At 45.1% G+C, this 12,233-nt stretch overlaps 2 protein-coding genes across 5 annotated transcripts in view; both read right to left on the bottom strand.

Moving 5' to 3' along the window:
* cgnb (cingulin b) overlaps nt 1–5,772 on the bottom strand; it is a 20,097-nt gene extending 14,325 nt beyond the window's left edge. For both annotated transcript variants that reach the window (XM_023409912.2, XM_023409913.2), the window contains exons 1-4: nt 5,610–5,772; nt 835–1,994; nt 622–716; nt 449–515 (exon numbers count right to left, since the gene is read on the bottom strand). In XM_023409912.2, the coding sequence (XP_023265680.1) occupies nt 449–515; nt 622–716; nt 835–1,965 (1,293 nt within the window). In that variant the 5' untranslated portion in view covers nt 1,966–1,994; nt 5,610–5,772. The remainder of the gene's footprint in view (nt 1–448; nt 516–621; nt 717–834; nt 1,995–5,609) is intronic.
* A 1,221-nt stretch (nt 5,773–6,993) lies between these two features.
* Nucleotides 6,994–12,175, bottom strand: pygo2 (pygopus homolog 2 (Drosophila)). 3 transcript variants are annotated; one of them, XM_023409872.2, is made up of 4 exons: nt 12,003–12,175; nt 11,172–11,235; nt 10,503–10,555; nt 6,994–10,360 (listed from the first exon to the last, which is right to left on the bottom strand). In XM_023409872.2, exons 2-4 carry the CDS (start codon nt 11,221–11,223, stop codon nt 8,681–8,683), a joined length of 1,785 nt encoding a protein of 594 aa, XP_023265640.1. In that variant the 5' UTR covers nt 11,224–11,235; nt 12,003–12,175; the 3' UTR covers nt 6,994–8,680. The 3 variants fall into 3 exon arrangements, with proteins under 3 accessions (XP_023265640.1, XP_023265639.1, XP_087031150.1); XM_023409871.2 differs by having other exon boundaries at nt 11,172–12,175; XM_087175024.1 differs by lacking the exon at nt 11,172–11,235.
* Between the last annotated feature and the right edge of the window lie 58 nt (nt 12,176–12,233).

Raw genomic sequence — 12,233 nt, 5'->3', positions numbered from 1 at the left:
CCACCCCATTCCTGACACCATCACTTAGCAACTTTTTTTTTGACCAATATGCACAACAAAAGAGAAATTCAAACATGTGCTTTTAAAAATGTATGCAATGTCTTAATTGTTATTATAGTGCATTCAGTAGTATTGTTTTTGCTGTTTTAGGTTAGATGGCTGCAATATAAAATAAATATATATTTTTTTATATACAGTATATTGTATAATCATTAGATTATACTGCTGGTACTATCAATGCAGCTGCAGCTACTAATAGTACAACTACGGTTCACATTAACAATAAGAGATGATGTCTCAAAGTTGCCTTTGTTGGTGTCTTTTGACCACATCTCATGGTCTTCTTCAGTGAATGGAACTGGCTCAGTTGAAATCCTGTGATTTAAACGTGAAGCACCAGAGCTAGTTTCATTTGTTCATGATAATGGGATTTAATGTCTTGTCGTACCTTAAAACTGCCGGTTGTCTCATAACCAAAGTTGGCCTTTTTTGTGAGGGATCCCTCACTGTCGCTGCTGTGGATGAGAAAACATTGGACAGAGGATTAGACTGGAAAACTCAGTGTATCCATATACTGTAGCAGTGACTCTAGCTATTCAGTAAATCTTGTTTGTAGTTTACCTGTCTTTGAGAGTGTTGAAAATAGACTGCTTGACCTGAGGCTCCTCCCCTCTGATGGCCTTGGTGCTTTGACTCAGGCTCCTCGGGGGTATCTCCTTCAAATAGAAAGTAAGCAAAGTAAAAAAAAAAAACATTAAAAAACACAAGACACAAAACAAAGAGACAATTTAATACCTGAAAATAGCTACTAAGCTCCTCATAGCTGGCACTTACAGGCTTTTTAGGTAGAGCTGGAGGGAAATCCTTGGCAACAAACTTCCCTGGTGACTTAAAGCTGGGCTTGGGGGCCTCGAGTGCTGTCACCTTGGCAACAGATGCAGGGCTCCTTCCCAGGCTACCGCTCGCTGGGGCAGACGACATCAACAAATTGGAGGACGTAGACAGAGGAAAAGCGTAAGGGTTCATGAGAATGGGAGAGGTAGAGGAAGGAAGGGAAACTTCTGGTTGAACTTCTCCTCTAGCGTCAAGACTTCTGGACCTCCTGCGCTCGTCAAACCTGAGCCGCTGCCTCGCTCCAGAGCGGCCTCTGGTCTGTGGGGCGCTGCCTGGTGTCGAACTGTTAAATTTACTGATGAGCTTGTTGATGGGAGCCAGGGAGTTGGTGTCGATCGTCGGGGCAGGCTCCTCATCAGTTGATGCTGGAGGTTCTGGGAACGACTCTGAAGGGGAATCTTTTCTCTGTTTTCTCCCACTGTACCTCCCCAAAGAGCCAGTTAAACCGGAGCCAGCTTTCTTGACCCCTCTGGGTCCCACGCCGTTTAATTTGACAGGTTTCAGCCCTGCTTCATTATACTCCTCCGTATCAGTCGAGTCTTTGTTTTTCTCTGCTTCATTGCCTGTTGGTTTGAGTTGAGCTTTTGGCCTTTCCACCTGTCTTTCTCTTCCAGCTCCACCTTCCTCGTCCCCTTGTGTTCCTGCTTGACCATCCCCTGGAGGTCGCTTAAGCGGGCTCCCGAAAATCTCCCCATCCTCATCTTCTGCTGGAGAAACAGGGGAGTGTGCTGTGTTTGCAGCCGGTATGTAGGGGTTTCCGAATTCTGCTGGTTCTTTATTGGTTTTGGGGAGGCTGTTGTAGGGTGACGTCGACCCTGAGCTGGGAGTGGGAGTGTTTAGCTGAACTCCATATGAGTCACCTTTCTCACCATCTTTCAGGACCACATAAGGCTGTCCAGAGATTCCCTGAACCCGCACTGCCACCCCATATTTATTGGAAGGAGGCGTTGCACTACTGTTTGCTCTGGATTTATCAGGATGACCCCCGCCTGTGTCATGGAGGTCCTTGATGAAGCGTATCTGAACGCCATAATCCACGAGCGGCTTCCTGTCAGTGGAAAGAGAGCTCATGTTCACTTCCTGGTGTCTGTGCAAGCAGCCTGGTCGGACAGGGAGGGGAAAACAGCAGAGATGCAAATCAGGGTTACATAAGCAACAAGGACATTTAGCATGAAAGTTTAGGTGCCGAGATCCTTTTTTATAAAAGAAAATCTATTCCACAGTACAAACCTGCAGAGGATTCAACTCTCACTGACCCCTGCCGCTGCACTGCTTAAGATGTGCCCTAGTCCTTTTTGCTGTTTCAACAAAAGTGATAACTCCCTAACTCAGATGCCTCCTTTTAACCCGTCATTCCTTCTTCATGACCTCCTCGTCTTTTGTGTGAATTGCCTGCTTCTGCTCAGGTGGAGTCAGTGATGCTCAGCTAAAATATCAGATTGCTGGTATATCTTGATGAAGCTGTCATCTTCTCTTGCTGCTCTACAGGTTAAATTCCATTCTCGACCAGAATGTATCATTCATGTCATGCCAAATATGCCACCGGGCACCCAGACTCTCTTTGTACAGGTCCAGGCCTACTTTTTTTTTTCTCTTTTTTTTCCAGAGGGTGTGTTGAGACGGCAGGGAAGACACGGTGGAGTAGTAGTAGTAGTTTGAATGTATGAGATGCCTCACACCAAAAAGATGAATATGTTGCATCTAATTTACAAAAGGAAGTTGAAATACCACTTTATGTTTTTATTCAATCATTATTATAGATAGGACACACAAAAAAAGACAATTGGGTGAATCATCCACTGAGTTTTTGGTATTTTTTATGTATGATGATGATGATGTCACCAGGGTTATCTTAGCTTGGGTTTTTGAAACATAAAAACGTACGGCATTTTTGCCAAAAAAGAAAGAAAATCATTTCCACCTTATACACTCTGAAAATTAGCTTGGTGATGAACACTATGAGAAGGTGAATACTCCTCCTTTTGTCCAGGCTCTGTGGAGCATTAAACACTAGGGGCTATATCAGGAATGGGCCTCCTCTCTTTCTCTCTGCCTCTGCCTTTGCCAGAGTCTCCACAGTCACCAGACTTCAGAGTAGAGTCACTCAGGCGTAGACTGTTTACTTTGAGCTGTGCAGGCACAGACATCAGCTCAAGCATATGCACATACACACTCATATATGAATGGGTGTGCGCAGACATATGCACAAACCTGCTGTGCATTCCTCATCTGGTGGCAGGCAGTTGATCTAATAAGCGTCACTCCTTTCAAGCACTTACGGAGTAATGTGCAACATTCATCCATCCATCTTTAGTTTTATACTCTGCTAATGTTGAATTTCAGTAACACACTGACCGCAGCCTGTTTCATTGGTCCATACCTGCAGCACTGACTCTCACAGGGCTTAAAGTGTAACCGACTCTAACTGACCGCTGGTTACAGTGTAACAGGCAGCACCTCGACTAGCAATGAGGTTAGATTAGCGAATCAAAGTCAGCCTTTGTCTTTCCCAAAAACATTCTTAAGATTCCAGGCGTCCCCTTTACACTTGGCATTGCGCGTGGTTTGCATTTGTATAATAAGGACAGATTAAGAGGAAACTGAGAACTGGGGCAGCATCAACTGTAAAGCCTACACATGTGGAAAAGTGTCCACATAGGCAGTAAATGAAAAGTGAAGAGACTAATTAATGGATGAAAAACTGGAGACTAAAAATACACTGCAAAAACAAATGAATTCTGCTGTCCTGACATGACAACAAGCAGCCGGGTTTTGCAGACCATGTTAGACATCAGAACAATGATCTGAAGGTTCAAAACATATGTTTCTCTTCCTCTATTCTAACTGTTGACAAGGTGTTCTGCCCTCAGCTGCTGGTCACTGGTCACACTGGATGCTCCCAGGTGTAAACACGCTCCTTGGGTAAATAAAGATCTCAACAAAGGCTCAGTTGTTGCACACGTTCAGCAACCGGTAGCCGAGCACTGGTTGGTGACAACTGGTCCACCTCCTCTCATGCTCTGTCTCTCGCTCTCTCTCGCGCTTGTCACAAGGAAAGGCTGTGTCAACAGAGACAGGAATGTCACTAAACGGGCCGGTCTGCCATCACGCTTCCCTTCCTCCTCACCCAGCGTTCACTCCTCATTGTCCTCTGGCTCTGTATCTGCACCCTCCTCTGCTTCTTACCTCATATTCGCTTTCTCCCACAGTTTCTCTTGCCCCTGGGTATCTTGAGGAAGTTACTTTGACATTATAGGGCTGCGTGATTTGGCTGAAATCAATGTCAGTAGGCCTATATTATAAGAATAAACAATCAGTGGTAATATGCAACAATTTTGATAATTTGTAGGGTAAATATTTGCCTGTTCAAGCTTCTCCAATGGGCATTTCTCTATTTTATTTTATTCTAAACTGAATATCAATGGGTTTTGGACAGACAAATAAAAAGAATTGAAGATATCACCAGCAAAACTGTGACATTTCACTTGATAAACTGAGAAAAAAAGATAGCTAATGAAAGTAATCATTGGTTACAGCACTAAAGACTTTTTGACTTTTTGTGTCAGATATAGATACAATTACAGAACAAATTGATGTTCCACATATGTAAAACATTATTAACCTTATTTAACTAGTTTTGTTAGTTTCATTTAGATAACTGAATTTTTGTGAAACAATAACACAAAATGGACGTATCACCATGCAATTACAGAAGAAGAACCCTATAAATGATAACCCTGAATTAACATCCAGCCCTATTTGATACCTGAAAACATATAATTCAAATACCTTGAATACTTGTTTTGGGTGAGTACAACAGAAAAGCCACAGGCAACCTGTCGTGGGCTGTGTTGGTGAGGTAGGGGCAGGTTCTCTTGTGTAAAATAACAACAGCAATGTTGAAAGTGAGCTTGTAGTGTGGCCCTGAGCAACAGAAACACATGTCAGCAGCAGCTGAGTTATCAGTTGTAAACTCTAATGTTGGCAAAGAGGTGAGGGACTGTCATGAGGTTTCACTTCTCTTTTTTTTTTCAACCACGTACCTACAGTTTTTTTAAGACAGCTCGACTCATTCATTAAATAATATCGCTGTCAAATTCACGTCAATATGTCAACTGAGGATACTTCACACGGGGGAAACCATTAGAGCAGAGTATCCCCGTAAGCACCTGTCTGCTCCTGGGCTCATTGCGTCACACCCACCTATCCGGTCAGTCAGTTTCGGTGCGCGTCGAAACCACCGGGTTGTTTACACGAGCCGACCACGAGCGACCGGATAAACAACCGACTCACCTGCCTCCCAACGAGACGCCGTCGCAACCAAGTAGTAGTATTTACCTGCTATAATAACCTCTCATATCCTCTTTACGCAGCGCAGTCAGATCCAATTATAGACAGCGGAGCGGTGCACACACAGAGCTGATACCAGACCTCTGGAAAAAGCGGACAAACAAAAAGGCTTGTTGTCGGTCAGTATCGTGAGCAGGAAAAGCTGAGCACGAGAAGACGGCGGCCAGAAGCCAAACACAAAGCCACAGGTGTCCATCTCTGCTTATCCAAATGTTAGAAAAATGCCCGCTCAGCAAAACGGGGCTTAGAGTATTAGACACCCAATACATCCACACACTTTTACACCAAATCCCACAAAAGTAAACGTACAGTAAACAGACAACAGCTGTGTAAATACCCAGACTGAGATAGTTGTTCTGCTGTACCTGCAAAGATAACCCGCGAAATATTCCTCCGTCCTCAGTCAGGGGTCCTGTGTGTCAGTCCTTACAGCAGCAGCAGCAGCAGCAGCAGCAGCAGCAGCAGCAGTCCTGTACAGTGCTGATGGGATGAGAAGATGTTACTCAAGCAACTGAGGACATGGGGGATATTCACCCCGCTACCAGCGCAACCTGTTGCCAGCACATCGGACTGTCATCGTCCCGCCTCAGGACCGACTTCATTGGTGGGAGGCTCCCCGAAGAGGCGGCGCCTGCTGAGAGCTCAGTTTCATCTCTGCACACACGGGTTATTAATACAGTCAATGGTGCGACCGGTTTGCACAGAGGTGTTATGGGAAATTATATCTCAATCATATTTTAAATGTCTCAATGGTAGTTTTGGGCTCTTATTATATCCACTACCAAGACAGGCTGCTGAGGCAAAACTAATGAAGTATTGACAGAAAAAAGTGATTATAGCTAGTTAACATGGTTATTTACTTCCGGTGGCTACACTACAGCCTATATAATCATTAAACTGAAATTGAAAGTGTAAAAATGGGGCACTTGAATTTCTTCTTTTTTGCTTTTTGCCTAGTGACCTAAAATAAATCTTAACTCTTCTCCATACATCAATAGGCCAACCATAATATCTATATTAAAATAAACTGTGGTATCGCTCATGTTTGTCTTTGTAAAGACTCTCACAAAATTATCTTAAACATCAAAACACTCTCCTAATAATTTACTGTTTCCTGGGGAAAACTATGTAATTCAGTAATTATGGTCAGAAGGGAGATTTGAAGTTTTGAGCTGTGTTGAGTGCACATGCGGATTTTCCTTGAACAGCTCCATTTAAACCCAAGTAAATAATAATTACTAATTTATTGTCGGAAACTTTAATATGCATATTTGTTTAAGGGTTTGTTTGCCTATAGCAATGATTAAAATTCTCTTGGTTATTCTATCACAGCATTTCTTTGGAATTAATTTGGACTTTTGAACATTTCTCTGTTTTAGTTACTGTCAAATTGCTTTTTTTCCCTGGAAACTTATTAGGAAATTATTAGGATATTAAGAATTTGCACACCCATAGGGAACATAGTCAAGTATTATTCCATTAATAAAAGCCTCACAAAAGAACTGTTGCAAAATGTCCAATTATTTTTTTTGAATAAATTTCCTAATAAACTGAGAAGAAAACCTTGCAAATCACTGGTGATGGCTTAACACGATGATCTGGGAAAGGTAATAACAGTACTGTAACTAAAACTGAGTGTTATGACAGAGGAATTCCATTGTTATCTGTTTCAATGGGTTCTCCAACCCTCATTTTAATACGACAATAAGCAAAGAAATAAAGATGGGAATAAAAACAGACATGGACAAGTACAAAAAAATCTGTCTTTACTTCAGAGTTCAGTACCTTTCCCTTCCCCACCTGATGTGGGACTCACTGGTTCCTCCAGGTTCCACCAGGAGGCGCCAGAGCAGAGCAAAAGCACAGCACAAATACCAGTACAAAATAAAAAGGAACAGCTGAGAGAGCAAGAAAAGAAAGGCAACTTGGACATTGAATAAAGAAAAATTAAGGAAAGAGAGAAGGAAGAATAGTTATAAACACCTTATACCGTGACAGAAATGTGAAAAATGGGTATTTTTCGCTCTTTAGTTATTTGGTCTACTTCAAGGCCTCTTGCAGCACAGAGGCCAGAATATAAACATAAACAGATCAGACAGTTACTGCATTGGTTCACATGCACCCCCCTCCCCTCATATTTTTTTTCTTTCTTTTTTTTTATTTTTTTTAAAAAAGGACTATGCACATCTGATATGACATGATGTCACTACTTGCTATGCCAACACCATCCAAAAAGCACTGATTTCACAATTCATGTGTACTGCAGAGATAAAAAGAAATGGTTGACTCAATTGTACTGTATAAAAACCAAGACGCCATATTGTATACAACCAAGACACATAGGTTCAACTCATTATTTTGTTCATTGGTCAACTCTTCGGCATGTTCACAACTGATGGGAGTTCCAGACAAATGTTTTGTCCTAATATTTACAACTATTTCTGTGGTAAAAACTTTCTCTGTGAAGTGTTGATGAAATCTCAGCCCAGGTGTCCTTTGGATTAATTAGCACTGGGTACAAAATGAAACATTTAAGAAGTACAGGGTCAAAGTGTGTGTGTTTGTGTGTGTGTGTGTGTATGCATTTGTGCAGGTGCAGGAATTATGAACAGAATTTAAAAATTGATTTTTTTTTTTCCCTCACTTGACATTTATGTTTCACAATACTCCTGATACTGACAGTTTACATTGCAAGACACTGATGTATTTTTCCATTTTCCTTTCACTTGCTTGCAGAAAAAAAAGGCTAACTGTGATTGGGCAGTGCTAGAATGAAGCATTTTGACGGCAAATAAAGCTGTGAATCAATTAATGAATGAAACCCCAGTCCCTTTTAAATTTCAGTTTTTAAGAATTTATATATTGCGTTTTAATTTAAAGCCATGAAGATAAAAAGAATAATGTTGATATTTTTGAGTCATTGTGTCAAAACACGGTGGGGTGTATTTCGAATATTTCAACATTTCTTCCCCCGCCTAACGTGGGTTTGTGTGTATATATGTGTTTGAAATATCATCGCACTCATGTGGTGCATGAGTGTGGCAAGTCAATCACAGTCAGTCAGTGCGGGAGCTTCCGTGCAAGTCAGTCACAAAGTGTGTGAGGTAGTGTGTTGGTGTCAGTGCTTTGCTGGTTGGCAGGCTAGATGTCTGAAGGACTGTGTAGTTTAACATTCATCATGATTTGACTCCTATAGGGGATGGGGGAGAAAAATCATTTGCCTAGAGTCACTCAAAGTGCTATATATATATATATATATATATATATAAGCATGAACGTCAATGAGTGTGTTTCTCTGTGTAGTGAACAAGTAAAGGGCTCGTCAAGAAAAAAATTCCGGCAAGTAGCTGACATGACACACTGGTCATTCACTTAGATCAGAACCAAGATGTCTCCATGTGTCCTTACGTGTCGCTGCTCCATTGTCATCCACTCCTCAACTCTCATTAGCTGCCACCAGCTGGCCTAATCCCTGGCGCACAAACACGGCCTGGATGTCCTTGGTCTTGATGCAGAAGTCACAGGCCCAAACAGCAGCACTCTCTCGAGTCAGCAGCCCATACGCTGGCTCTGTCAGGCCTGTGCAGTCCCGGTGGAACCAGCGCTGGCACGATGCCTCGCACAGGATGGCATCCTGGTCGTCATGCACCTCCGCCATACAAAGGCCGCAAGGGAAGACCATTCCAGGGCCACCGAGTTTTCCGGGGCCAGAACCGGGCCCGGTTGACGGGGCAGCAGGGCCAGGGGGCAGGGGAGACTGGGTGTTTGGGGTGGATGTGGAGTTAGAGGGGGGATTAGGGTTGCTGCCAGGTGTGTTGCCGCCATTGTTGTTGGTCATGTTGTTCTGACCTGAATTGGGGGCAGCGTTTGGCATTGGACCGCCAGCAACAGGAGTGTTGTTCTGCTGGTTGTAAGGCGTGGAGCCAGGGGCAGAGTTAGGTGGAGTAGACTGTTGCTGCTGCTGCTGGTTTGAGTTATTAGAGTTTGGGGTGTTTGTGTTGCTGGGGGGCTGTAGCTGACTGGGTGCTGGATGCTGGGGCTGGCCTGATCCATTCAGGGGACCGGTAGGAGAAGAGTTGGGGTTAGGCTGTGGCGGTGCTGATGGAGGCTGACCAGGTGTATTGGCGTTGGGCTGCTGGACGTCCGGGTGACCAGGGAAACCGCCCCCAGGCTGTGGTGGGCCAGAGTTAGGAGGAGGGCCAGGAGTGGTATTATTAGGAGGGGGGCCGTTGGGATTTAGGTTAAGCTGTTGCTGCTGCTGTTGTTGCTGCTGCTGCGGAGGCCCAGGCGGTGCACCTCCTCCACCAAAGTTCTTTCCATCCTCGTTGCCTGGCCCTGGTGGACTGGGGCCAGGGTAGGGGCCATCCTGTGATGGAGGGAACTGTCCTTGAGGGGGCATACCTGGCAACCCTCCCACCATGTTGCCTCCGGGACCACCACCCATGCCACCCATCATGTTCATACCAGGACCCATGCCGCCTCCCATGGGAGGCAGGGGACCATGTGGGGGCCCTCTCGGGCCTCCACCACCAGGTAATGGTGGGCTGTTGAATGGGTGTCCTCCCTGTCCATGCTGCTGCTGTGGGGGTATGCCAAACCGAGGATGGGGTGGTCCCCCTCCTCCAGGACCTCCCATACCGCCCGGAGACAACATGGGGTTGAATCCTGGCCCAGGGTGCATGGGTGGACTGAAGTTTGGTGGCATATTAAACTGAGAAGGGCCACCAGGGGGGAATCCACCACCACCTCCTCCTCCTCCCCCACTGCCTCCCCCACCGCCACCTCCAAAGCCAGGCATTCCTCCAAATCCTAGCTGGTGGTGAGGTCCGGCGTTGGATGGAGGGCCGAACGGGGGCCTCCGTCCAGGCTGGCCACCGCCTGGTCCACCTGGGCCTCCCATGAAGCCCATGCCTGCGCTCATTCTGCCTCCACCTCCATACCCACCTCCTCCACCTGCACCGGGGCTGGGAAGAAACGGAGCGCCACCTGGTCCACCTGCCCCACTTGGTCGAGATGGGGGCCCGAAGTCATCGTCAAACGGGTTGGAGGCGACCAGGTGGTCCACCATTGGGGTAGGGGGGGGTGCAAACTCAGTGAGGTGGGAGAACCCCGCCGCCTACAACAACAGAGAAGAAAATACAGTGCAAATGTTTGTTTGTTTATTGCTTTTTGAAACCAGGTAACTTAAATTCTCATTGCATCAACCTTCAGGGTCTTCTATGTAGCAAAGTAATCATATTTCCAAACACAACTATTACCTGAGTGGTTGATTTTCTTGCCTTCTTCTTCTCCGGGCTCTTCATCTGTGAAGCTGAAATAGTAAAATATGGAGGGAAGGGGCGGAAAGGGGGAAATATAATATTAGCCACAACAAAAATAGGCCTCAGTGTCTCATGCCATTGGTCCACCACCAATCAAGTGCAGCATCACATTTGGATTGGCCAATACCCCTTAGTGACAGAGTGGAGCAGCTTTAGACCTAGGGCCTCTTTTTCAAGTCCAACAGTTGAGATGGATTCAATGATGGGACATAGACTGGCATGAGGACAAGATGCTGAACATCCAGGCGTTATCATCACCAAGGTTATGAAGCCTTGAATCGCAAATGACCCAGGCAGACCAAATGACCCAGGCGAGAGGGAGAGAGGCCGCAAACAGAGGCAGAAGAGGTAAGGTCAATGAGGGAGACAGGAAAAGACGAAGACATGAGAACGAGGAAACGAAGTTGAAGGTACATTGATAGCAAGATAGACATCAACCCCGTTCACAGGTCCACTCTGTGAGAAACAGCCACCACCGGAGACAGTCGTGAAGTTTACATATGGGGGAGGCGAGAAGGGATTTGCTAACAGCACCAGTGCAGCCCATTGCAGCGCAGTAATGGATGATTCCGATCTGATTGGGAGATGGGTGAAATTAATTCCTACCTTTGCTTCGTTTTCCTTGTCCCGCCAGTAGTCTCCCCGATTCGGCAGCCATTAGCTAATATGACTGTCGGTGAAGTGGCATATCACCGTTCATATGCAAGAAAAAAAAAGTTAAAAATGACGACGTCTTGAAGGCAATGAGCCGAGTAGGTGGAATCTGCCTTCAGGTCATGTCAGTAACGATAAAATGGTTATCATCACAGCAGTAACTAACACGTATTGGTAACTAAATTGTATTATAACGCCGGCCCAGGTCTGCAAACTCCTTTCCAGCTGCAAATCTTTCGCCACGGTGTCTGTCACGCCGGGATTTGGTCACCAAATAAACGTCAGGTAAACCTGAGCTGGTTCACGGTATTTAGCAGAAGTTCGTCTTGTTGCAAGCCAGTTTCTGCTAGCTGAGTGAAACTAGTTGCTTGCTACCTGGCTCGTCTGCCAGTACAAGCAAGTTACAGGGCACCCCCCACCCCTTTCTCGCTCTCTGTCTAAAATGATCACTTACAGATGTGTAGCTAAAAACTCGACCAGCTAGCTAACGCAAGCTAGTTACTGCCTTGGCTAACTAGCTAGCCACGTTACTCAATGTGGCTAGCTAGCAGCGTTGAGTAGCCGCAACACTGGCACATTAATCCGAAACTGTGGTTTATATTTCTACATTCACTTGTGAAAATGTGCACTTAATTCCACTTAATACAGCATGTATGAGATAAAGCAATCGATCACGTTTTGAAAACTGTTGTTTACTATGCTAACATTAGCTTGCTAGCTAACGTTAGCATGCCACTGAAGATAGCTAGCCATCTTGCAGACTGTCTTGGAAGCAAACTGTACCCTTTCTCCGTTGCTTGCTCTGCTGTCCTTTAAATTGAAACTCTCTGGTGTGTCATTGCCAGCAAACCAGTCCTCACACGGTGTATGCTTGATGATCCACCATTCAACTATAATTCATTCAAAAACGCAAATTTTGCCATAATTATCATGGCCTTCTGTCGCCACCGGACAAAGAGGGACAAGCAGGAGTATCGCGCACCATGGAAGGTTTCATCTCGTCACAAAAATGGG

Source organism: Seriola lalandi, unplaced genomic scaffold (genome assembly GCF_002814215.2).
Source record: "Seriola lalandi dorsalis isolate HSWRI2012SDOR001 ecotype SW California unplaced genomic scaffold, Sedor1 jcf7180002054408, whole genome shotgun sequence".
NCBI classification, from domain to species: Eukaryota; Metazoa; Chordata; class Actinopteri; order Carangiformes; family Carangidae; genus Seriola; species Seriola lalandi.
The sequence above is the reverse complement of the archived record's forward strand: the minus strand, read 5'-3'. Positions and strand labels throughout refer to the sequence as shown.